The sequence below is a fragment of the Monodon monoceros genome, unplaced genomic scaffold, assembly GCF_005190385.1.
Source record: "Monodon monoceros isolate NGI ecotype Baffin Bay Population unplaced genomic scaffold, NGI_Narwhal_1 Super_Scaffold_3, whole genome shotgun sequence".
Lineage (NCBI taxonomy): Eukaryota > Metazoa > Chordata > Mammalia > Artiodactyla > Monodontidae > Monodon > Monodon monoceros.
Genome location: NW_021703780.1, coordinates 17,192,842 through 17,220,034, shown reverse-complemented (window position 1 = coordinate 17,220,034; position 27,193 = coordinate 17,192,842). Strand labels below are relative to the sequence as shown.

The 27,193-nt window shown below is 37.0% G+C and overlaps 1 protein-coding gene across 5 annotated transcripts in view; it reads right to left on the bottom strand.

The window, feature by feature from the left end:
* Positions 1-27,193, bottom strand: part of CDKAL1 (CDK5 regulatory subunit associated protein 1 like 1) — a 649,567-nt gene that overhangs the window by 412,660 nt on the left and 209,714 nt on the right. For all 5 annotated transcript variants that reach the window (XM_029243200.1, XM_029243201.1, XM_029243202.1 and 2 more), the window contains one exon: positions 24,620-24,740. In XM_029243200.1, coding sequence (XP_029099033.1) covers positions 24,620-24,740 — 121 coding nt within the window. The remainder of the gene's footprint in view (positions 1-24,619; positions 24,741-27,193) is intronic.

The following is a 27,193-nucleotide window of genomic DNA, read 5'->3' as shown; positions in this document are numbered from 1 at the left end:
AAGAGGAAATAAAAAAATACCTAGAAACAAATGACAATGGAGACACAACGACCCAAAACCTATGGGATGCAGCAAAAGCAGTTCTAAGAGGGAAGTTTATAGCAATACAAGCCCACCTTAAGAAGCAGGAAACATCTCGAATAAACAACCTAACCTTGCACCTCAAGAAATTAGAGGAAGAAGAACAAAAAAACCCCAAAGCTAGCAGAAGGAAAGAAGTCATAAAAATCAGATCAGAAATAAATGAAAAAGAAATGAAGGAAACGATAGCAAAGATCAATAAAACTAAAAGCTGGTTCTTTGAGAGATAAACAAAATAGATAAACCACTAGCCAGACTCATCAAGAAAAAAAGGGAGAAGCCTCAAATCAATAGAATTAGAAATGAGAAAGGAGAGGTAACAACTGACACTGCAGAAATAAAAAAAATCATGAGAGATTACTACAAGCAAATCTATGCCAATAAAATGGACAATCTGGAAGAAACGGACAAATTCTTAGAAATGCACAACCTGCCAAGACTGAATCTGGAAGAAATAGAAAATATGAACAGACCAATCACAAGCACTGAAATTGAAACTGTGATTAAAAATCTTCCAACAAACAAAAGCCCAGGACCAGATGGCTTCACAGGTGAATTCTATCAAACGTTTAGAGAAGAGCTAACACCTATCCTTCTCAAACTCTTCCAAAATATAGCAGAGGGAGGAACACTCCCAAATTCCTTCTACGAGGTCGCCATCACCTTGATACCAAAACCAGACAAGGATGTCACAAAGAAAGAAAACTACAGGCCAATATCACTGATGAACATAGATGCAAAAATCCTCAACAAAATACTAGCAAACAGAATGCAACAGCACATTAAAAGGATCATACACCATGATCAAGTGGGGTTTATTCCAGGAATGCAAGGATTCTTCAATATATGCAAATCTATCAATGTGATAAACCATATTAACAAATTGAAGGAGAAAAACCATATGATCATCTCAATAGATGCAGAGAAAACCCTGCAGAAAGGAGGCATAGAGGGAACTTTCCTCAACATAATCAAGGCCATATATGACAAGCCCACAGCAAACATCATCCTCAATGGTGAAAAACTGAAAGCATTTCCACTAAGATCAGGAACAAGACAAGGTTGCCCACTCTCACCACTCTTATTCAACAAAGTTTTGGAAGTTTTAGCCACAGCAATCAGAGAAGAAAAGGAAATAAAAGGAATCCAAATTGGAAAAGAAGAAGTAAAGCTGTCACTGTTTGCAGATGACATGATACTATACATAGAGAATCCTAAAGATGCTACCAGAAAACTACTAGAGCTAATCAATGAATTTGGTAAAGTAGCAGGATACAAAATTAATGCACAGAAATCTCTGGCATTCCTATATACTAATGATGAAAAATCAGAAAGTGAAATCAAGAAAACACTCCCATTTACCACTGCAACACAAAGAATAAAATATCTAGGAATAAACCTACCTAAGGAGACGAAAGACCTGTATGCAGAAAATTATAAGACACTGATGAAAGAAATTAAAGATGATACAAATAGATGGAGAGATATACCATGTTCTTGGATGGGAAGAATCAACATTGTGAAAATGACTCTACTACCCAAAGCAATCTACAGATTCAATGCAATCCCTATCAAACTACCACTGGCATTTTTCACAGAACTACAATAAAAAATTTCGCAATTTGTATGGAAACACAAAAGACCCCGAATAGCCAAAGCAATCTTGAGAACGAAAAAAGGAGCTGGAGGAATCAGGCTCCCTGACTTCAGATTATACTACAAAGCTACACTAATCAAGACAGTATGGTACTGGCACAGAAACAGAAAGATAGATCAATGGAACAGGATAGAAAGCCCAGAGATAAACCCACGCACATATGGACACCTTATCTTTGATAAAGGTGGCAGGAATGTACAGTGGAGAAAGGACAGCCTCTTCAATAAATGGTGCTGGGAAAACTGGACAGGTACATGTAAAAGTATGAGATTAGATCACTCCCTAACACCATACACAAAAATAAGCTCAAAATGAATTAAAGACCTAAATGTCAGGCCAGACACTATCAAACTCTTAGAGGAAAACATAGGCAGAACACTCTATGACATAGATCACAGCAAGATCCTTTCTGACCCACCTCCTAGAGTAATGGAAATAAAAACAAAAATAAACAAATGGGACCTAATGAAACTTCAAAGCTTTTGCACAGCAAAGGAAACCATAATCAAGACCAAAAGACAACCCTCAGAATGGGAGAAAATATTTCCAAATGAAGCAACTGACAAAGGATTAATCTCCAGAATTTACAAGCAGCTCATGCAGCTCAATAACAAAAAAACAAACAACCCAATCCAAAAATGGGCAGAAGACCTAAATAGACATTTCTCCAAAGAAGATATACAGAATGCCAACAAACACATGAAAGAATGCTCAACATCATTAATCATTAGAGAAATGCAAATCAAAACTACAATGAGATATCATCTCACACCAGTCAGAATGGCCATCATCAAAAAATCTACAAACAATAAACGCTGGAGAGGGTGTGGAGAAAAGGGAACACTCTTGCACTGCTGGTGGGAATGTGAATTGGTTCAGCCACTATGGAGAACAGTATGGAGGTTCCTTAAAAAACTACAAATAGAATTACCATATGACCCAGCAATCCGACTACTGGGCATATACCCTGAGAAAACCATAATTCAAAAAGAGTCATGTACCAAAATGTTCATTGCAGCTCTATTTACAATAGCCCAGAGATGGAAACAACCTAAGCGCCCATCATCGGATGAATGGATAAAGAAGATGTGGCACATATATACAATGGAATATTACTCAGCCTTAAAAAGAAATGAAATTGAGCTATTTGTAATGAGATGGATAGACCTAGAGTCTGTCATACAGAGTGAAGTAAGTCAGAAGGAAAAAGACAAATACCGTATGCTAACACATATATATGGAATTTAAGGGGAAAAAAATGTCATGAAGAACCTAGGGGTAAGACAGGCATAAAGACGCAGACCTACTGGAGAACGGACTTGAGGATATGGGGAGGGGGAAGGGTGAGCTTTGACAGGGCGAGAGAGAGTCATGGACATATACACACTAACAAACGTAGTAAGGTAGATAGCTGGGGGAAGCAGCCGCAAGGCACAGGGATATTAGCTCGGTGCTTTGTGACAGCCTGGAGGGGTAGGATAGGGAGAGTGGGAGGGAGGGAGACGCAAGAGGGAAGACATATGGGAACATATGTATATGTATAACTGATTCACTCTGTTATAAAGCATAAACTAACACACCATTGTAAAGCAGTTATACCCCAATAAAGATGTTTAAAAAAAAAAACAAAACTGAGCCTTGTTTCAAAACAGAAAACATAGTAGAAAAATATACTTATTTTCTAAAGGAATACAAAATACATTTAAAACCACACCCTTATTACCAACTTATACTAATGACAGCACATCTAGTCCTAATTTCTCTCCTGAAACCCAGACCCAAATTTTCACCTGGCTCCTGAAAATCTCCCCCAGGCATCCCAAACACAGGTCCAAAATTCAACTACTCTTCTTTGTCTCACCACCAAACCTCTTCTTCTCTTGAACTCCTGTCTGCAAGAACATCATGGCAATGTCACGTCAGAAACCACAGGCATCGTGTCTCCTCTTTCCATCACTCCCCTTTCCACATTTCAATCAACTAACAAAGGGGTAGCACATTTTTTCTATAAAGGGCGAGACAGTAAATATTTTTTCAGGCCAGGCTTTCCAGGCCAAAAGGCAATATCAAGATTATTATGTAGGCACTTATATAATAAGAGAAAACAAATTTCTGTAAGATTTTTATTGATAAAATTCAAAATACAGTAACAGAATACATTTTTTTGTAATACAAGTCTATTAATGAGAAGAATGAAACTCTTTATGGAGGACAATATTTTACTTAATTTCAGTTCAAAGTTACTGTCCCCTATCATCAAAATCAGTTAAAAATGTTCATCTGTTAAGACAGATATGTGAAGAGATTTTACTTATTTTATCTTTGAAAATGTCTTTTCACACAGATCAGTAATGGCAAATACTAACAGCAACACACAAGCATGATTGTAATTGAGCATATTCACCACCTGGAAGGCATCTACAGAATTCTATTCTTGATATTTGCCTTTTAGCTTTTCATTACAAGGCAGATTAATCCTTTCCAATGAAGGTTAGGTGGGAGTCCCTCACTGCACACTTAAATGGATTTTGCAGTACAGAAATTTCCTTTGCTCTGGCACTGAGGTCCAAAAAATGCTGCTAGGATGGTAGTTGGAGCTCAAAATATGTATCTGCTACAAATCTAGGTGGGAATGGAGAGTGTGCTTCTTGGTTTAAGTCCTGACAGCACATGAAGCATAAAGAGTAGCTGGACATTACTTGTGATGCAAACATTAGTTGCTAACAAAATGAATTTACTGTAGTATTAGCTTTATATATAAGTTCCATTTTACCTTTTCATTTTAATTTCATTAAGATATATTATCAAATCTTTAACAAATCTTAATTTCCAAAGCCACTTAGTGTTCAGTAATAGTAGTTAAGAGTGGTTCCCCCCACTCAGAAAAATTTCAATTCCAGCCCTCACCTCAAAAAAAATCAGAGTAAAACTTTGCCACTGCTAAGTCACTAACTGCTGTGTAGTAAGGCAAGTCACTGTATTTAGCTTTAGTTTCTGACAAAATTTCATGGAACTGAGAAAGGCTAAGTTTGTGAGAAAAAAATGAAGTTCACCAACGACACCACTGGTTCAATAATACATGACAAGATTCAAATACTTTCCTCAAATATTTTCTGCTGTTGAATAACACAATGAATAACTACGTGCTTTACACGCCCTACAATTTCCCCTTTGTAAACTTGTCTAAGACTTTCAACACATCTTAGCAGATTCCACTTCGGCTTGTACTGAATTAGTGCTTTCTTACTTTCTGCCTAAATATTCTCACCTGTAGATTGTTGGACACAATCTATTCAGAGAGGCTCATTCTTCCATCACTACAAACTCATCACTGTTTCCTCTAATAAACAACTGAGAAGCACTGGAAACATCTGCTGACTAATCAAGACCCAAAGAAAACCACATGAAATCATTTGTCTTGTTTTATAATTAACTATTGACATAGCTCCCAATGTCCTCAAATCTTTGAGCAACTGTTCTCACCTAACATCTAAAAGTTCATTGTCACGGGACACAGCGCTACGATCAAACATGATTTAATTAAATCACTATTGATGAGTGGCTTTTTTTGCTCGGCTAATAAAAGTGCTAATCAGAAACTCCATTTGGTTGCAGCCTCATTTTCATTTTTTTCCTTTTGTAAAGAAATTCTGCTGGGAACAGATACTCCATTTTAAGTTGTCTAATTTTTCTGATTGCTGCTTTCCTGTGAACTGGGAATCCTGTGATAAGTGCTTACTCTGGTAATGTCAAGGCATGTCATATTCTTTTAGCACAGTGCCACTGGATAATAAACGCAATGCTCTGCCATCTAATTTGATAACAGAATTATTCTGTGGCTGGGACATTTTTGTTCTAACCAAATTCCACCCTTGCCCATTCCCACCTCCAGCAACAACAGAATACTTCTGAAAGTTGTCTTCTGACCAACAAATGGCAACCAACAGGAATTGTCAAAATGAAAGGAAGTCTTCTTTAATGGGAAATGGCACCAGGTAATTAAAAAGTTTTATTTAATAGATCAAATCATGACATAATCCTGCCATTTAACTGTCATTATTCACCTCATATTACCTAGAGGTGACAATATCCCATTCAGTACTGAGGATAAACTCACTAATGCTTCATTGACCCCTGGCAACTGTTCCAAAGCTCAGTTCTTCTCAAATATACAGACACAAATCCATCTCCCACTCTGTCCAGATGACTCTGCTTCCTACTTAAATGAGGTATAAACAATTTTTCACAAAATTCAATCTCTTAACTCCCCATCTAAACATTTCTTAATATATTTTTTCTTTACAGGCCAATTAATTTTTAAAATAATTGTCACATAGTAAAATTGATTTTTTGTAGAGTATATAGTTCTATGAATTTTAGCACATATATGGACATATGGAACCACCGTGGCAATAACAGTACAGAAGAGTTCCATCATTCAATACACTCCCTCTTGCTATCCCTTAATAGGCACACTTTCCCCACCTCTACTCACTGGAACTCATGGACCTCTTCTGCATCACCATTTGTTTTCTCTTTTCTTCAATGTCATATAAATAAATCACACAGTTACAGCCTTTTACGACTGGCTTCTTCCACTCAGCACAATGCTTTTGAGATTCATCCAAGATGGTCAGGGTATCAACCATCCATTCTTTTCTTAGTGCTTGGTAATGTGTTCCATTGAATGAATGTAACACAGTATATTCATTCAACTCCTGAAGGACATATGACTTGTTTTCAGTTTTGTACAATTAGGAAGGGAGCTGCTACAAACATCTGTGTACAGGTTCTTCTGTGAATTTAAGTTTGCACTTCTCATGTCCAGAAGTAGGATTACTGGTCATGTGGTAAGTCCATGGTTAACTTTTTAAGGAAGCTGAAAAGCTGTTTTACAGAGCAGCTGTACCTTTCTGCATCCCCACCGACGATGTGTAAGAACTCCAGTTGCTCCGTAACCCCATCAACACCTGATACCGCTTGGGTATGTAATGTTTCCTCCCAGTTTGCAGCTTGCTTTTTATTCTCTTAATAGTGCCAGTCACAAAGCAAAAGTTGTTCACTTCGATGAAGTCCATCTTTTGTCCTTTTACAGATTGTCCTTTGGGTATCATGTCAAAGAACTCTTTGCCTAACCACCGGTCTGGTCACAAAAATATTCTCCCTTTGTTTTCTTCTATAATTTTTAAAATTTAACATTTAGACAGTTGATCCTTTTAGGAGATAGATAGATATATATATATATATATATATATATATATACACACACACACACACACATACATATATATATATATATATATATATATATATATGGTTTAGGTCAAGGCTTTTTTTCTTTTTTCACATGGATATTCAATTTGTTCCAGCACATTCTGATGAAAATACTTCTTTCCCCCTTGAAAAGACTTGGCACCTTAGTCAAAACTCAACTGGCCAATTTGTGTGGGCCTATGTCTTGCTATTCTGTTTCCACTGACTTAAGTGTCTATCCCTTTACCACTACCACACTGCCTTGACTGCTGCTACTTTATAATTAGTTTTAAAATAGGGTGGTATGATTTTTCCAATTTTGTGCTTTTTCAAAACTGTTTTAGATAACTATAGTTCCTTTGTCTTTCCATTATAAAATGAAAATTCAGAATTAGCTTGTCCATACCTACAAAAAATATCCAAGTGGAATTTGCACTAAAATTACTTTAAATCTACAGATGAACCTGGGGGGAATTTATACCTTTACTATGTTGAGGCTTCCAATTCATAAACTTCATATATCTATTTTTTAGGTCCTCTCTGATTCCTTCTGTTTTATAGTCTTCAAAATACAGATCCTATACATGATTTGTTAGATTTACGCCTAAGAAACTATACCTAATTAATTTTTCTTAGAGCTACTGTGTAAAATGTTTTTTAAAATTTCAGTTTCCAGTTGTACATTGCTAGTATATATGGAAATAGGATTGCTTTTTGGTGGGCTTACACTGTATCCTTGCTAAACTCACGAGTTCTACGTGTTTTATGGTAGATTCCATAGGACTTTCTATGTAAATAATCATGTCATCTGTGGATAGGTATGGTTTTATTTCTTCTTTTATTTTCATACTGTAATAGGGAAGAAGTTTTTGTATTCTCTTACAAGTTAATCACTAAAGACATGTTGCCTGTAAGCTTAAATTATACATAACGGCCCATCTCTGGGAACCCTGCCTCCCAGGTAATGAGCATTAAGCTAAAATACCTTTGTTTAGCTCACAAGAAACATCCTGACCAGGCCCACCTGTGAATGACTGCAGGGAGGAAGAAATGAACATATCCCCTCAGAGGCTGACCCGAACCAGGAAATGTTTGACTTCACTCCCTCCCCTTTTAGTATAAAAGAAGCCTGCATTCTAACTCAGGCAAGATGGTTCTTTGGGGCACAAGCCAACCATCTTCTCGGTCTGCCTGCTTTCCGAATAAAGTCTCTACTCCTTCCCCAACAACTCGTCTCTTGATTTACTGGCCTGTCATGCGGTGAGCAGTATGAGCTTGAACTCGGTAACAATACAACTGAGCCCTGACACATCTAATACTGACCCCCTTTGGGAAGAACTCAGATAGTTACTAGGCTTACATGTCATGCCTAAAAACAGGGCTGACTCTCAAGGGTCAGTTGGAGTGGCCACATTGGTGTTAATGATACTCAACCTACTAGTTCCACTAGTCTCTTTCCTTTGCCCTTAGAACCTGTGTTGTCATGGTCCTAGCTTGTCTCACATACAAGCTCACCCAAGCAGTGACCAGTTTGACATTCAAGCTGTATATGCTTTACATGAGAAAAATACAGCAATATGAGAGCTCCATTACACACTTACTGCTGGTTCTTTTAAAAGACTAAGACAATTTTCTGTAACTTATTCAGCATAAAGCAAACTGAGCAACCACCCTTAGTAAAAACTTAAGTCTATGCAACCTAAGGAAATGTGGGGTAAAAAAACTGGCATCAAAATGAAGTCAATCAACGATGACACGTCTTAGAAGTAAGCTTTCAGAAGGGTATTAGGAGGTCTGATGAAGTGAATAAACCAGCCTTTCTAAACCAGTGTACCGAGATAATTAAGTACTACAAAAAATAACCTAAACGATCATTTTCTCCAATCTCCTCAGAATGGTACACGGCTGTTTACCAATCTAGATGCCCAGGAGAAAAGAGAATTCATTAACCACAGTGAATGCCTAGAACATTCGGGTTGTAAGTTTAGGTTTACTTCTCTCAGAAAGCACAAACTGAGAAAGGCTGGAATACATGGTCAAGACTCAGCAAACAGCAAGAGACCCTTTGAATGAAAACATACCATTATTGAGTCATAAAATATTTTTTGAGAGCTTCCGTATGCTAGTGACTATTAGGTGTTAGGGATACAAACACATAAACCTACAGGAATAAATGTAAGGTAAAGATTAGAACCCGAAACATTGATGGGAAAGGCAAACAATGAGTGAACAGAAGAGGAACACAAGAAGATGTAAAGTCTGGCGTTCTTGTGAAGGTTCTCACACATCAAAAGAGAATCTTAAGTCTCAATAGCCTCTTTAACCCGTGTAACCCAATTCACTTAGTAGAAAGAGTCACTGTTTTCCATTGTTTATTTGCCAAACATTAATGGCCAAAGCAATACCATTTTCTGGTGTTTTGATCTATATTTAGTTCAACGCAAGTTAAAATAATATATCATTTTTATGACATCCTGCAGACCACAAATGCTTCTAACCTTCCCACCAAGCTGTAAAACCCTAAAGGTGAAGGTCTACCACCTGTCAGAGGGGTCTCTTTCTGTTTGTCACGAACCAAATTCTCCAAAAGTGAGTGCAATCGGCAGGCCACCTGACTTCAGGCTGTTGGGTCCCGTGGGCCTCAGTTGCATCATGTATGAAAAAAAGATTTTAAATATCTGAAATTCTTTCTAGCTCTAACAGTCTCTGAAAATATAAATCTGCCAAAAGGATTTTTAATTATCCAAGAATAGATTCGTATTAAGAAGGTGTGTGGGCAGTTGGTATTTGGCCATGGGGCTACAAATAATAAAGAAACTTATTAAATAGTTTGCAAAGCCTATCCCTAATTAAAAGCGGTTTTTTTTTTCCCATCCCTTATAAAAAAAGGCCTCAGACCATTCTCATTAGTTGGCAAACGATCTTCGGCAGTATAACCCATTACTAAATAGCTTAAATCAAACTGCTGCTCACTTTGCAAACTATCGTGTTGCTATACAAACCATCCAAACGTTTGGCAAGGAAACGTTACAAAGGACAAATCCATATGTCTACCATAGACATATTTAAGTTTGACTAGTTCTTTCTCATCTAGCATTTCAAAATAAGGAGGCTTTTAGTAAAACATAATTATATAAAAGCCAAAGATGTGGGTTCTAGTCTGGCTGGCTAGCTGGCTGGCTTGCTTTCTTTCGTTTATCCACTCAAAAAAAATGTCTGAATGGTTCAGTAATTTGATAACCCAAAACGCCTATGTTGTTTTAGAAAGAATTAATAATAGTGATAATGGTAACCATCTCTTATATAGCAATTTTATTTACCAGATGCTTTTCTAAGCTATATATAGATATATTTAATCTCCACAACAAGCCTAGGAAACACATTATTTTTATTATTATTCCCACTTCAGAGATGAGGAAATTGACACACATAGAAACCTGCCCAGAGTTACACAGTAAGCACTGGAGCCAGAATTTAGACCCAAGAAATCTGGCTCCAGAATTATACTCCTAACACTAGGCCAAATGGCCTCTCACATTCAATAAACGAGGCTGCACATTTTAGCTATATCTATACTAAAATGGTAGCTCTGGGCACATTATTTTATCTCTTCAACCTCAGTTTCTATAAAACAGGAATAATAAGGAAGACTCTATAGTGAAGTAAAATACGTACCCTCTTGTTAGCATTGTAAATGACAATGCTTTGGAAAGCAATTTGAGTTTATATTCCAAGACCCATAAAAAGGTTCTTAACCTTGACATAATAATTCCACTTCTGTAAATTCATTCTAATGAAATATATTTGAAAAACTATGCCTTTTAATATGTAAGAGTACAAATTAGACATGTCAAAGTTAATTGCAGTTAAGACCATCAGAACAGAAAGAAAATAAAAAGACAAAGGTAAATTATGAAGTATGGTGTTCTAAAAAGAACGGATAATCTAGTCTAGATCATAAGAGCTACTTTCTGGCTGTTGTCACTATATCTCAATTCAGGAAAAAGGTTCTGCCATGGTCCACTCTCCAAAAAAAACAAAACAAAAACAAAAAAACAAACAGAAAAACACACCCGTAATTCCGTATCAGATGTAGAGAAGAAAATAGCATATTGGTGATACCCGAAGACCAAACTACTCTAGTAATCAACGTATCCTGATGGTAATGGCACCTCATGAAAAGACAGGAGACACAGAGGATGGGAGAATGGGAAGGGAACAAAGCAATAATTTAAAGAAGATAAAAAGACTGCAAGACAAGAGAAATCAGAAAATATAGACATGACAGGATCAATTAATTAAAGCTGTCTAGGAACCATTAAGATGCAAGCATAAAAGATAAAGAAAAGAAACTAAAAAAATTAGGCAAGTCACACTGATGCTGCTTCAAATGAGCATTTGTTAAGTGTATCAGGAAAATACATATAAGCCCTAATCAAATTTGGATTCTTTATTAGGATATGCAAAAATAAGATAAATTAAAAATTAAAAAAAGAAGAAACTGAAATATCTGTACTATTCTTAATTCCATCATTCACCTTTGAAAATCTATCACAGAATTTAAAGTTAATGGAGTATTAAATTATGTCAATTATATTCCAAATAGAAATTTTCGACACAAAGCCACAATAAAATTAAGAAAATTCATCATTTGATATATTACTGTGAAAAACAAAATATGTAAGTGCAAGTCAACTCACACAGAAAACTTGCATTTTGCCAACTGCCATGTAGAAACCATTGAGCATCACTAAATATCACTAAGACTGGCTTTCAGCACCAGCAGAACCTCACCCCCACTCTCTCCTCATGAGCACTGGACAGAGATCTTTCTAAAAATTTTCAGGAATTCCCTGGCAGCCAGTGGTTAGGACTTGGTGCTTTCACTGCTGAGGGCCCGGGTACAATCCCTGTTTGGGGAACTAAGATCCCACAAGTGTGGCTAAAAAAAAAAAATTTTTTTTTCAAAATTCTGTTTGCTTTTATTGTTATTGCTTTGTTTCTTACTTTGCATAAAATTGAGAAGGTAGGAAAATGAAAAAATAAACCTAATAGGAGAAATAAGAATGAGAAAGAAGTTGGAGTAAGCAAACTGGGGTCTTAACAAGTCCATTCTCTGGAAGTGAAATCAGGTGTTTAACAGAGTAGGCAGAGACTCAACATTCAAAGGATCAGGGGTTGCCTGAATTCCAGAGTGAGAACAGCATGTGACGGTGGATGATGGAATTCCCAATGGTAATCAATTTACCAAAGAGGCCCCCCAACCTGACTTGTTACTTGTTGTACAAGCCCATTTTCAGCCATCATATATCGTAGGAGTCCTGTTTTATTCATTCTCTGTATTTGTGGTCATTTCTAGGTACATAGCTCTAAGTCTCACACGTATTTTTCTAAAACCTGATGATTATATTCCATGATGATCAAAACAGCGTTATTTACCAGTTAACGAAACTATGCTAGTAATAAAAAACTTATGGGGGCAGTGATAAAACAGGTAAACCGTGTTTCTTTTATTGCACTTAGTAGAGTATCTGATACATACAGATATCTGTAAATGTTTGTTGAATAAATGAGTGAATGACTAAAGAATAAACAAACAAATATGTGAACAAACCAATGAATAAAGTAGACAACCACCAATCTCGACTGGGGATATCTTCCAGTCAGAGGGCTACTGGTCCTAAATAAATAAATCCATTGTACATACCTTGTTCTCTCATAAATTTATAGATGTGGGGCGGGGGAGACAGAGAAACAGAGATGGGGAAAAGGAAGTGAGGGAGGAGGAGAACAGACTAAAAATCTCATTTCAGACAGTTTATGTTTTCCTCAAGAGCAGTAATGGAAAAATAAAAGGTACTTTACAAGGTAGAAAGATCTTCCTAAATCCGTATTATCTCTCACCATTAATATTTATTTTAAGGACAACCTAAAAAGAACCACAGAAATACACATTACAAATCACAGAGCTATATACATTGTTTAAAAATAGAAAACCAGGATTTTAAAAGATGACCTTGCCTTAAACCCAGTTTCTTTAGTGGATTTACAGAAAAATACACATTCCTCAGGGACTACTTCATCAGATAAAGTAAATGAGGTCTTAACTACATGCACTGCTGCCTTTTTAAAAAGCCAAACAAAACATTCTGCTTTGTCAGGGTTGGCAAAAATAAAACAACTGGTGCTACCATGCTGAGATGTAGCAAAATAAAAGCGAAGTAGTTTCACAAATAAATATGAGATATATATTATTTTTGTATTGAAAAAACCGACAGGCTTTTATCCACAATCACATGTGTGTCCAATTATACTTAAAGTTGGACAACACAAGTATTGGGTTTTTTTTTTCCCCTTCCTGATATGGCTGGAAAACAAGTTTTCTTGAAGCAACAGGAAAATTGACAGATGGCAGCTCTTTGGAAACATCCATTCATTCACTCCTATTGTGCCCTTCCAAGTCCACCCTAACTCAAGTACTGACTCCAAGTGCACCCTAACTCAAGAAAACAAAACAAACAAAAAAGACAACCAGACAGGAGGGTACACTTATCAACTATCTGTAAATCTATATGACTGTAAATCTATATCCTTTAAACATCGTAATAGGAAATTCAGATTCCATCCCACTGGATAAACTTAATGCATCTTAAGAGGCATTTGACACAGTACAATATAAGAAAAGAGCAGAAATTCTCCCAACCCACCTACACTTGACGGCCCATGTTTTCCTTTCTCTTTGTAAAATTCTGGGGCCCACAGCATCTTTTTCGGGTTTAGTTGGCTAACCTCTAGATTAGTATCAAACTTTAGCTCTAACTGGCTTTCCTTTCAACTAACTAAACAACCACAGTTTCAACACAAGGATAGAAAACTGGGCTAGAAGCCAATGAACCTGTGGTTTACTGGAAAAAGAACTGGTTAGATGATGTGGTTTAAGTTACGACTCTGCCACTTACTGCTCTGTGGTCTTAAGCCCACTGCAATCTAATTAGGCCCGAGGTCTGCCTTCTGCATAGTTGTGATAGTAATAAACTCGATAGTAATTGTACTGAACACATATTATGTGCCAGACATTGTGTTAATTATTTTAAATGGATGATCTCTTTAAATTCTTACAACACCATAATTATCCCCATTTTATAGATGAGAAAATTGAGATCTACAGAGGGGTTGAATAACTTATACAATATCACACAGCAAATGATAAAATGATAAGGCCAAGTTTGAACCCAGGCAATCTCAAGCTATCTCTTTCTACCCTTTCTCCTACCATTCTCTAATTCGAAACACCCCCCCCCTCGCCCCACGATCCACTCATCATTCTCTGTGTAAGACACTGCCTTTCACAATTCAATACAAAGAGGGGCACCTGCTTAGATTGCCTTTGAACCCACCAATGAGATACACTTTGAGAGACAGCCTCAGTATCTACTTTCTAGGGAAGCTCCTTTAACTCACCCAAACAATCCATCATGCTCATAAATAACTTTGTTCGCTCCTATACTACTGTACTTACAATGATATAATTTAATTGTTTTCTGCTTGTTTTACTCTCTCTCCTGCTGGATTCTCAAGGGCAGACACCAAACGAAGGTACCTGTCAATCCTCTGTCCTTGACAAATATTCAGCCATGTTTGTTGAATAAATGAATGTCCAGAAACAGGGCTCTTTAGTTTTCTTAAATAACAAACATAAAAGACTTTTACATATGAAATAAAATAATAAACTTTCTAAACTATAAAAGCATCTGTAAGTATTTATAACTAATGTACATCCTCACCATACAATCTATGAACTAACCTGAAAAAAGTGTGAACCATTCTACTCGATTAACTTTAAGGCTTCTTTAATGATATGCCAAAATTTGAGTACCTTTAAATTTTGATTTTTATCCAAACTCAGTTATTCTACCTTCCTCAAACTAAATAATTTTGTTTATCAGAAAAATGGTAAGCAAGATGCACTTTTTATTTACAGCAATGGTATATTCTGTAACATACTAGAACTTGAAATGGCTTTTAAAAAGCAGCCTTTTCTTTATATATAATTACTAGAAAAGTTATATATTCATTTCAAAGTTTATGTAAAATAATGGTTACATAAAGAAGAATTTACAAAATTTAAGACTAAATCCCCACGCTAATGCTGTCTAAAATTTCTAACTGGGCCACTTACTTAAAGGCATTTATTAAACCTGCATTTCAAAGTTTTGCAACTTAATGATAATTACTTCACAGGTATGAGCCAATAGTGCCATCCACTGTTCTTATGAATGATCTTGCCCAAATATAGTTTTTAAAATGCACTAAAAATAGGATTACTTTAAAATTTTATTTGCACAATGTTTAAGTGAAAACAGGTATTTGGGGATTTCACTGAAGATACCAAAACAGCTGCAAATTTCAGGACAACTAGCTTTGGGATAAAAGTAAAAATGTAACAAGTTCAAAATTGACATAAATACTTCAATTTCACACATTTAATTGTTTGAGATAAGTTTCACATCATTCATGGTCCAAATTAACATTTTTCTCTACAAAACAATCATCTATAGCCAGAGAGAAGTAATTGGAATTATACTCCAGCTCAGCCAGAAAATTTTTTCTGCATTTAAGTATCCCTGCTGTTACTGAAATACTAAAATACTTAAGTGAATACTGTGAACAAGACGGTTCTAAAAGCTACAGGAGAGACTAAGATTAACTTTTCTTCGTTTATTTGTCAAACATTCACTCAAAACTGAACAAATGAAAGAGGAGATTGAGGAGCTGGTGATGAATCGAATAAACTCCTAACTTTAAATTCTAGTACCATCACCTTTCTGGCCTAAATAGTACAAACGATGCAGAGAAAGGAAAGGGAGAGGGGGTCTTGGAGAATGCTGGTAGAGAACAGGATATAGCAAGATCACAATTGTAAGGAAAGCACTTATTAAAATGCCCATAATGTGTCAGGCTACATATACAGTAGGTAGTACATGTTACGAAAGAGATCAGCTCTTAGCAGTTACCCAGTTTATTTGAGTCATGCAGATAGAAAATAACAATGTCTAAGACTCCAAACCCAGAGCACAGAGGTCTCTCCAATGTACCATAAACTCTACTGTCTTCTCAGGAATAGGCTGGCACCACATTCCAGGCTCATTACTAAGAGATAAGCTTCCTGGCCTCCGTAAGCTTACAGAAGATCAAGAATAATAACAGCAGTTATTTACACATTTTACAGATGTGCCAAAAGAACAGTTATAAACTCTAGATTCAAGTTTCACATGGGCCATGTTAGGACTTCTATAATTTACTTTTGAAAGAACTGAATGTCAAGGGTGTAACATAAAATGTGTGAGTTATTTTAAGCTACAATTTGCTAGTATTTAATTAGAATGGCTACCTTCCAGAGCTTGCTGGTATGTTTTAGCTGTCTTTTATCCTTGGTCAACAGCAGAGGCTTTGCAAATTAGCATAATAAGTGACAGAAATAAGTTTTCATTTGTGAAAGTAGTGGTTAACTACTAGACACAAGTGGTTACCTAATAGCATAAAAGATAGTAGAAATGGGATCTCGCTGGTGGAATCAGTGACATTCAAGATGAGTTGACTGGCTAAAATATTTGCCAGAAGAGGGTAAAGAATTTTGCAACACCGTAGCTGAGACGAGTGTTTCTCAAACTATCTATAGAGACAGATCAGGATTTTTATTTCCAACCTCTTATAAACCAGTATTTTTGTAAAATACATTGAAAAGAAATTATAAGACATTGCAGCAACGTTAAATCATCTTAAAAGTTTCTAAGATGCTTACTCTCAATTTCTATACTTGTCACAGACCAGTCACCAATAGTTAATAACCTGGCACTGGTCCACGGATCACACTTTGGGTGGCACTGGCTTGGACCATTAAGGATATTATTCTGTCTTGGTCCCTCCTTTACCCTCACTCTAGATATTGGGTAGAGGATTCTGGTTGCTTGAGGCTGACAATACTGTCTCATCTGGTTCAAGTGAAACTTTCGTGCAAGGTTCGATTTAATCACCCCAAAGAAGAAAGAGGACTTCACCAAGCTTATAAGAACAGGTGGACGGTGCCAGCTTGCTTAATGAACTCTTATTGCAGATTCTGGACTGGGACTTGCTTTCATTATAACCTGACAACTGGGTTGTCGAGAAGCAACTAATCCTCATTGGTAGGTACTACTATCAAAAAAAAAAACTTCTAAGAGTATACATGACAAAACTGACTTACATTAATTTACAGTCATCAGTGCCCAACATGTAAAAAAGTGATATTGACCAATAATTTTTAAATAAATGAGTGACTATTAAGTCTGCTGATTTCTTTTTGGAATGTTTTATCTTGAGATACTGCCTCTTGGAAAAAGGTGTCAGGACCTAATAGATGTCTCTGAGGACGGCACCGAGGCTGAGGGAGCTTTTCTCAAGAGAGCAGATTCAGAATAGTGCCACGGTTATTACAATCAGGACATGTAAACAGAACAGTACAGCATAACTAGGAAAAAAAAAGAACACTTATTTGTTGACACCATGCTAAGATATAAGAAGTTAATGAATCATTGAATATACTAAACACGTAGTCATTTCAAAGGAATTATAAAATAAAATATCCCAAATTTTATTCTCCAAAAATGTTAAAAAAGATTCACCCTAATACAAGTGTGATACTGCATATATTCAACCTTCTAACAGGATCTTTTCGGAACCTTAATTCAAGCTTTATAAGAACACTTCTAATTATGGGTTGGCCAAAAAATTCGTTCGGGTTTTTCCATAAGATGTTACCAAAAACCCGAATGAACTTTTTGACCAACCCAATGAATTTTTTACCACCAAATTTTTTTAACAGAATGTTATTTTCTGAAAGCTGTAATTTAAAGAGTAACATTAAAAGATAGCATTTGAGGCTTATATTTTCCACACGTGTACTGACAATGGCAGTAGTCGTGTTTGATGACAAAGGTCAAGGAGAAGACGTTTTTACTTTGTTGCTGCCACATCTCATAGAGGGGCAGTAAGAGGATACCTGAGTATCTCACACCGCTTATATTCAGAGGTCTCAGGAGTCACTGCTGTGTACTCTCACCCCTAGAAGAGTGTCATGCTGGCACCTAAAAGCATTCATTCCCCAGAACGTGGAACAGAACAAGACCCAAATCCTCCCCATACAGGAGCTGCAATTAACTCTGTGTTTACAGCTGGATTTTTTGGATTATTTCAGTCAATGTTAGTTACCTGTTGACTTGGGAAATGTTTCTTTGTATATGTCATAATATCTAATACCATACCTGGTAATGTGGTAAGCACATAATAATTATATTTTCAAATGCATTGTGATTATATCTAGTTAATAATTATTTCACGTTTTAATCATTAGAACCAGAAAGATAGCAAAATGTTATTAGTAATGATCCTACTTCACTTCTATGAGAGAAATTTGCATTCTTTCTCTTTCATTCATTCATTCACCTATGTATCTAGCCCTGGAATAGGGACTGATAAATTCCGGACATTACAGAAAAAAAGTTGAAATATCTTAGTTTGTTTTCCAAAAGCTAAGATGTCACAGGGGGAAAAGTAACAGATACTTTAAAAAAATGTAATAAATTCAAATATGTAATCTCAAAGAAAATTACATTCCCCTTAAAGGTTCCCATATACCATCATTTTATGTCTGGCAGATGGCAAACAACAAGAAAGATGATAAATTTTAAAAGTGAAAGTATCAGTAAAACATTACAGGGTCAGATGGTATTTTCTAAGATGTGTTTAGCCCTAGGGAGGATTACCCCTTCACACTAGGGATAATCTGATAGCAGTATCTAAAAAATGATATACCTTATATCAGAACTGCTGAGTAGCACCCAACCCTTGGCTTTGGAAGAACGAAAATCGCCAAGGGATTGTCAAGATGATGACTTTGATAGTGACAGAGACAGCAAAATGAAGCAGAGATTTTCTTTATGGCCCATTTTCTGATTTTTAACTTTTTGTCCCCTATATTTCCTTCTGTCTCCACACTCCATTCTTACTACTAGAAAAAAAATAAGGCAATCACACAAATGGGGTCCCCTGACAAAACCTGAGCTTTTCAACCTCAGCTCACTTCTTCCTTTTATGCACATGTTGACTCCCTATTATACTGACCATGGCACCTGGTTGATACTTTTCTACATAAATATCCACAGATTTCCTACTCTGTTGTGCATCAGGACCATGACCTCACTCCACGAATTTCATGAAAAAAAAGGGAACACTCTGGCATGACTCTTCAAATTTCATATATTTACCCCAGAAACAAGATTATTTCTGGCCAAATTTTTAATTAGAATCTCAGATTAGACAGAGCTTCCAGTTTATAGAAAATCTGTAGTGTAGAATATCAGCTGAACACCACCACCAAAGGGAGGAAATCGGGGAAGAAGAAAACTGACAAACCTTGGAAGGAGGGGGGATTCTGATCGAGAACTGGCTGTATCTCAAGTCAATGGAATCAAAAAGAGACCACAGTATATTAACCAAAACATAAAGGGACAGGACACTGAACCCTCCACCCTCCATTTTGCCTGACAGCATGTAGGAACTGAGCACCTTTCTCTAAATTAAATCAGTGAAGACCTTTAAGAAAAATGAACCGATAAGTTCTACACTTAAACTTACTTTACTCTTTACTCCTTTACTCTTATGTCTGAGGAAGCATGAAGGTGTCTTTCTCTCCAACACTTACCTTTCTAACTACGTTCACAACTGTTCCTGTTTAAACAGTTTCTCCTGTCAATATATTTCTAATCCTTACCCCTCTGCCTCTAAACAAGCTCAGATAGAAATATCCTTGTATTCTAAAGACCACATCTCTCACTTTATAGCAGAACTCCTCCAAAGAGCAGTCCTCCTGTAGCAAAGCCCATTAATTTCTAATGTGGTTTGCAAATTTCCGGCTCTTTCGAAAATGATTCACCTAACCTGGCATTACTTCTCCTCAAAGGATCAAAAGTAATTGATAGTTAGACACTTCTTTTCATAAAACCTTCGCCACTGACTAGTTTTATTTCATAGATAATTCCTCTCTCTCCTCTTATTTCCTATATAGGGGCACAGACCATTCACCTTCACTGACCTCAACTCTCACTCCTCCAACTAAGGCTTCTTTTTAGCCTTGTATTTCTATCTCCAACCACTCTTTGGAACTTCCAAATCCATGGTTACAAATAAATCCATTGGAGAATGCCAAAGCCCATCTTCTTAACCATTACACAGTACTCCCACCCTTGCTTTTCCTTCCCAAAACTACCACCCAGGCTCTCATTCCTTCCTGGCTCGGTTGCTATAGGAACCGTAAGCAAGAAATGTGGGTGGCCTATAGATGCTGAAATTTCATTTCAAATGTCACTATAATGCAAAGATTATTCTGTTTCCACGCTTGATATGATCCCTTGCTCCTGTGAACCCACAAAAGTGTCTGATGGGCACAAGAGATAAGCCTCAGTCTCAGTCACCTACTAGCTGCGTGACAATGTAAAGTCACCCAACCGCTCTGTAACTTGGTTTCCTCATCTACTGAAAAATCTCACAAGGCTGTTGTGAGGACGAAATACAGGAAAAAATACACATTTCACAGAATTCTGTCTGGCCCACATTAAGCACTCAATATACATTAGCAATGATTAACTTCATTCTCTCCTGCATTTCAGTCATGTCCATACAGCTCTCATCATCCTACTAGACAAACATGTGCCTATTCATGTCTACAGGGAGTCCTTACCCCATAAGGGACAGTCTAGAAATAAGAGTGATATTGGACAAGGGGCAGCTAACCTCAGAAGGCTCACCTCAAAAAAAAAGAATGTTGTAAATTGAGACAAGGAACCGAGTAGACCAAATTTATATATGCAATACAGCAAACATGAGAAGGATGAATAACTGAACATGAAATTGAGAGTATGGAAAGAAAAAATAAATGTTATTTAAGAACTAAAGGTATTCTTGGGCTTCCCTGGTGGCGCAGTGGTTGAGGGTCCGCCTGCCGACGCGGGGGACACGGGTTCGTGCCCCGGTCCGGGGGGATCCCACATGCCGCGGAGAGGCTGGGCCTGCGGGCCGTGGCCGCTGGGCCTGAGCGTCCGGAGCCTGTGCTCAGCGGCGGGAGAGGCCACGACAGTGAGAGGCCCACGTACCACACAAAAAAAAGACCTAAAGGTACTCTTATTATACACAATGTGATCAAACAAGTAGTTGTCTCAGCTCATCCACAATCTAGCATGATATGAAATTTTCAACTTCTTCCTTGGCTAAAGCAACTAATATACTCCTTTTACATTTTAAGTTAGAAACGTAACAAAGCATAACAACTCTGTAGAGTTTAATAGTAACTTTGCTAAATTACCAATACATGTAATAAAACCCCATGCAAATGGGGTCCTTTCCCTAACTGATGAATAGAAAATGTATATGAAACTTATATATCCATATTTAATTTCAAAGCCATAAAACTTTGAAAAGTCTAAGATTTTGATGGAGATGATAATTTTCGCCTGAAAGAAATAATTATCCGTAGAACTCTTTTAAAACATTTAAATGTAAATGAAAAAAAGCAATGAGCTCTACTGGAGGTAAAAAAAATAAAATTCAAGGTAAAGATGTTAAGAGTGATACTGTCGACAAACACTCATGGAGAGACTTTAATCTGAGAACAAGTGATAAGGCTCCAACTGATTCAGGAAAATGATTAGTAGTCAGAGAAGTTCAGAAACTCTTATCTCAACGAGTGACAGTACAGATTAATTCTCTTAACAGCAAAAGAATGTTTGCTAATTTATTTACTAAGAGGCAATTCTATACTGTAATATGAGAGATGTGAGAGGATGAGAAAGTGAAAGGAAATACCCAGTGAGCTTTAAAAAAGTCTATAGCCTCATTATAAGAAACACTAAATCCAAGAGAAGAAAAATTCAAATTATAAATATATGAAAAAATTTTAACGTAATGCTATTTAAAATGGCTACCTAAGGGAAATTTTGAAAAATATACGGCAAAATAAATTAGTAGTGGCTTGAAAATACAACATTAATTCAACATTTATTGAGTACTCACTTTGTACTGGACCCTGAAGTCAGAGATAATAACAGTGATAACTGAAATACTTTCTGAACTCACGAAGCTCATAACTAAGTAGAAAATAGAAATTTTGCATCCTGAGAAGTGCCATAATCAAGGTAAATAGGGAATGTTGTAGATGCACAACGGAAAGATGGAGGTATTTAGCCTGGTCAGGAGGGGAGGAACAGGCAGCCACCCAAAGAAAGGGGCACACAAGTGCGTACAGCAGGATTACCCACAAGTAAGTGGAGAAATGGTAAAACACACCAGGGGATCCTTACAGCACACAGACAGGCCTGGAGTCAAGAGACAGAAGGACCTTGAGGCTGAGAATGTCAAGTAGTTCAGTGAGACTGAATACTGGAATGTGAGGTGGGGAGTGACAAAATGGAGAAGTACGGAGACTAAAAATGTAAAGTATCTTTGAAAACAAACAGTTAAAATCGACACTCAGCAGGTCACAAGTAGCTACAAAGTCACCTTGATCCTAAGATAACAGATTCTAATACAAAAGGGTTTGACAGGCCCTAAAATAATAACATACTTAAAGGAATGTGCCAGTCAAAAAGGAGCTGAACAGTCCTGCATTTTTTTTTTTAAAAATGAGACTATCAGAAACATTTAGACTTTGCCCCTCTAAAGACATTGTTTAGGAGAAAGTACACTTAGCCAAACTCCAAGTATTACTGAGCAAGTAGCAAGGCAATTTGTACTGCAACAAGAAATTAACATGATCCCATTCAACTTTCTAATTATAGAACTCAATTATTCATTCATAAGTGAACATTTACTAAATCCCTACTGTGTACATACTTCTGTGTACTAAAGATACAATGATAAAAAAGAAAGTCAATTTCCTACTTTCATGGAGCTTATTACATGCCAGTGAGGGGAGACAATTACAACATAAATGGACATATGTCTATTTCAATACTGAGAAATGTTACAAAGGAAAATAAGGTAAATATGGAGGAAAGGAAATGTAGGGATGCTGAAATTTTAATAGGAATTTGAATTCAGGAGTCAAAAACAACAGCAGCAGCAATGCAGGATGTGAAGGAAGGAGAAGAGTGACTGAGACAGAGGCAACAGCAAACAGCCTTACACCTATAACTTGGCTCAGGCTCCAGAGAATATATCAGATTTTCCGATCAATGTGACAGCTACGCTTCTGACTGTTAAATTCTGACTTAGTCGCTAGTAGTCTCTGAGCTTGATGAGTCCAGGTTTATGAACTTCCACACTGAAGGCCAGACATTGGTCCTGGACAAGTTCACGAAGTCAACTGAAAGTCCCCAAGGGCTTTTAGGGAAAAGCTAAATGTCTTCTTCAACAGTCCCCGGTCTTTGGCAGCAGTGTGGAGGATGAACCAGAGGTGGATGATAAGGCAAGAGAAAAGACAACCAGTGACAACACAGGTGCAACAGTGCAGGAGGAAAGGACGGCACTGGCTTGGAGAGAGGTAGAAAGATGCTGGAGCAGGAAAGATAAGTTCACCTGTTCTCAGTGGGAAAGAGCATGAAGAAAGCAAAGGGCAGAAGGAGCACAATTTTTAAAAAGAGAGAAGGAAGATTAAAATTTTAAAGGAGCAGAAGGCTTAAATCTGTGGGAAATGTGAGGCAGCTGCATGAATGGAGAGACTTTCATGAGGTTTGAATTTAAATTTATTACCAGACTATGATAATATAGATTAAAGTGGGAAATAAGTAACTTTCTCAAATGGAGTCACTATTTAAAAGAACCAAATTCAGCAAACGCAAATAAAACAAAGTATGACTGATTATACCAGGAGTTATAATCACGCAGAACTTCAGACCAACATGGCAATTAAAGAGTACTTGATATTCAGTCACGATGTTTATCTTCAGTTTAAGGCTCATAAAAGTAACATTTAAAAATATTCATTTCAGATAGTTAATAATCAAAATATGGTTAGGATCTTGGGCAATATTTACTATAATGCTATTGAAAAAAATAGTCAAAGATGATGGGTGTATTAACCATTTCACAGAATGAAATACTCTTCTTGGGCTTCCCTGGTGGCGCAGTGGTTGGGAGTCCGCCTGCCGATGTGGGGGACGCGGGTTCGTGCCCTGGTCCGGGAAGATCCCACATGCCGCAGAGCGGCTGGGCCCATGAGCCATGGCCGCTGAGCCTTTGCGTCCGGAGCCTGTGCTCCGCAACAGGAGAGGCCACACGAGTGGCCCTCATACCACAAAAAAAAAAGAAGAAATACTCTTCTTAAAAAGATTTTAACCAAGGGCAGAGCTGGAAAACAAAATCCACATTTATTACCGAAAAGAAGTTAGAGTAATGTTAATCAAAGAAAAAAACACTTGCTGCATATATAAGTGCAACTGCATACAGGAAACAGAGGGAACGATATTCATGTCTGATTTTTTTAAAAATTCATTTTTGATTTTTCTTTCCCAAGGAAATGTTCAACTACTTTTCTATGTCACATAGCCAGGAAAATTCATGGAGTATATTGAATATTTTATGAGTTAGAGAAAAGCTTACCCAGTGTTGATGGAAATGATTTCTATCAGTGGATTCTTCCTAATCTTTGGCAAATCCAGTCGTGCTCCCCCCAACCGTTTTCCATTATCCTTTTTCTGACCCAGCAGTCTCACAGAGTGACCTTCAAATAAAGCATAGAAAACACGTTAGCATGAGTCATACAACTTCACTTTAATTTACTGCTTTCAACAAATGTGTTAATATTTGCATTTAACTTTTTCTTTTATGAAAACAAATAAAAACAACCCAGAGAAGATACGATCACTGAACCTAAGAAATACTACCAAAGGGAAAGGCAGTGGTGTTCAAGTCCTACAGTCAAAAGTACTTTGCTTAGAATATCTGCACATTAATACTGCACAGATGAGAGAAATAGAAATATCCTCAGAGTGTCATTCCACAGGTACGAATGGCCCCTAACACAGACCAGATATGTAAATATATGAAGCAGGAAGGGTTCACTTGGGCACTGGCCCTGCAGGCCAGGTGCAAAAGCAGATCATCTGCTCAAAGCAAACTGTAAATCAAAGAAGTAAAGAATTAAAAAGCTGAGATAAAATGACACTCTAGGGGGGCTTCCCTGGTGGCGCAGTGGTTGAGAGTCCGCCTGCCGATGCAGGGGACATGGGTTTGTGCCCTGGTCTGGGAAGATCCCACATGCCGCGGAGCGGCTGGGCCCGTGGGCCATGGCCGCTGAGCCTGCGTGTCCAGAGCCTGTGCGCCGCAACAGGAGACGCCACAACAGTGAGAGGCCCGCGTATAGCAAAAAAAAAAAAAAAGACACTCTAGGGTTGGATTTTTAAGAACAAACGAAAGCTTTTAAACTTATTTTTTTTAAAACATTACAAAAGAATCAGAACACTTCTAAGGCCCATTAAAATGTTGAATTAGTTGTAGTTACAGAAAAGTTGGAAGAATACAAGAATTCCCATCTCCTTGATATTCACCAAATATTATTTTCCATATTTATCATTTTCTCTATATACATAATTTTTTTATAACTTTACTGAAGTACATCCTGTAAAACTCACCCATTGTAAGTACACAATTCAATGATTTTAAATAAACTTATACAGTTGTACAATCACCACAACCCATTTTTAGAACATTTCCATCACCCCCAAAACTCTCTCAAGCTTATTTATTGTCTATCCATGCTCCCATACCAAATATATTACATTTTGCTAATCTATCAACCAGCTGATGAACATTTGGACTGTTCCCAATTAACACCTTTTATAATAATGCTTCTATGAATATCTGAATACAGATCTTCATGCGGACATATGTGTTCACCTCTCTTAGATAGATTCCTAGGAAAAGAATTGTGGGTTATGTCATAAATTTATATTCACTTTTGTAAGAAATAACTTTTCCGAAGAAGTGCTACCATTTTATATCCCACCAGCAATGTATGAGGGTTTGAGTTTCTCCGTATCACCAAGACCTCACTCATATTGTAACTTCTGACAACAGCTATTCTAGTGGGCATGCAGTGGTATATTATTGTGCTTTGAATGAATAATATGCATTCCATAATGACTAACGATATTGAGCACCTTTTCGTGTGATTAGCCAATTGTATTCCCATTTGGTAAAATGCTGTCATGGTTAATTTTTACGCGTCAACTTGCCTGGGCCACAGGGTGCCCAGACATTTAGCCAAACATTATTCTGGGTGCATCTGTGAGGGTGTTTCTGGATGAGACTGACATTTGAATCAGTAGACTGAGTAAAGCACACTGCTCTCCCTAACACTGGTGGGCATTATCCAATTAATCAAAGACCTGAATAGAACAAAAAGGCTGAGTAAGAGGGAACTAACTCCTCCTGTCTGACTACTGAGCTGAGTAACTGGTCTTTTCCAGCCTTCAGACTCAAGACTGAAATATCAGCTCTTCTTGGGTCTCGCACCTGCCCAGTTGCCAGCTGTAACTTACACCATCAACTCTCCTGATTCTCAGACCTTTGGACCTGGACTGGAACTACACATCAGCTCTCTACAGTCTTCACCTTGCCGACTACAGACATTGGGAATTTTCAGCCTCCTTAATGGTGGGAGCCAATACCTTATAATACATCTCATGATACACACACACACACACACACACACACACACACACACACACACACACCCCTATTGGTTCTCTTTCTCTGGAGAACCCTCACTAATATAAATGTCTATTCCAGTATTTTGTCAATATTTTAGTTATAGCATTTGTCTTATTATTGAATTATAAGAATTCTTTACATATTCTAGTAATATGACCTTTATGAGATACATAATTTTTAAATATTTTCTCTCAGTCTGTGGCTTATAGTTTCACTTTCATAATGGCATCTTTTGAAAATGAAAGTTTTTTTTAATATAATGAAGTTCAACTTATCTATATTTTATTTTACAGCTCATGCTTTGGGTGTCATATCTAAGAACTCTCTGCCTAGCCCAAGAGCACAAAGATTTCTCCTACATTTTCTTCCACAACTTTTATCGTTTTCACTCTTATAATTAGGTCTAGGATACACTGTGTTACTTTTTGTGTATAATAAAGGTCTAAGTTTATTTTTGCACAT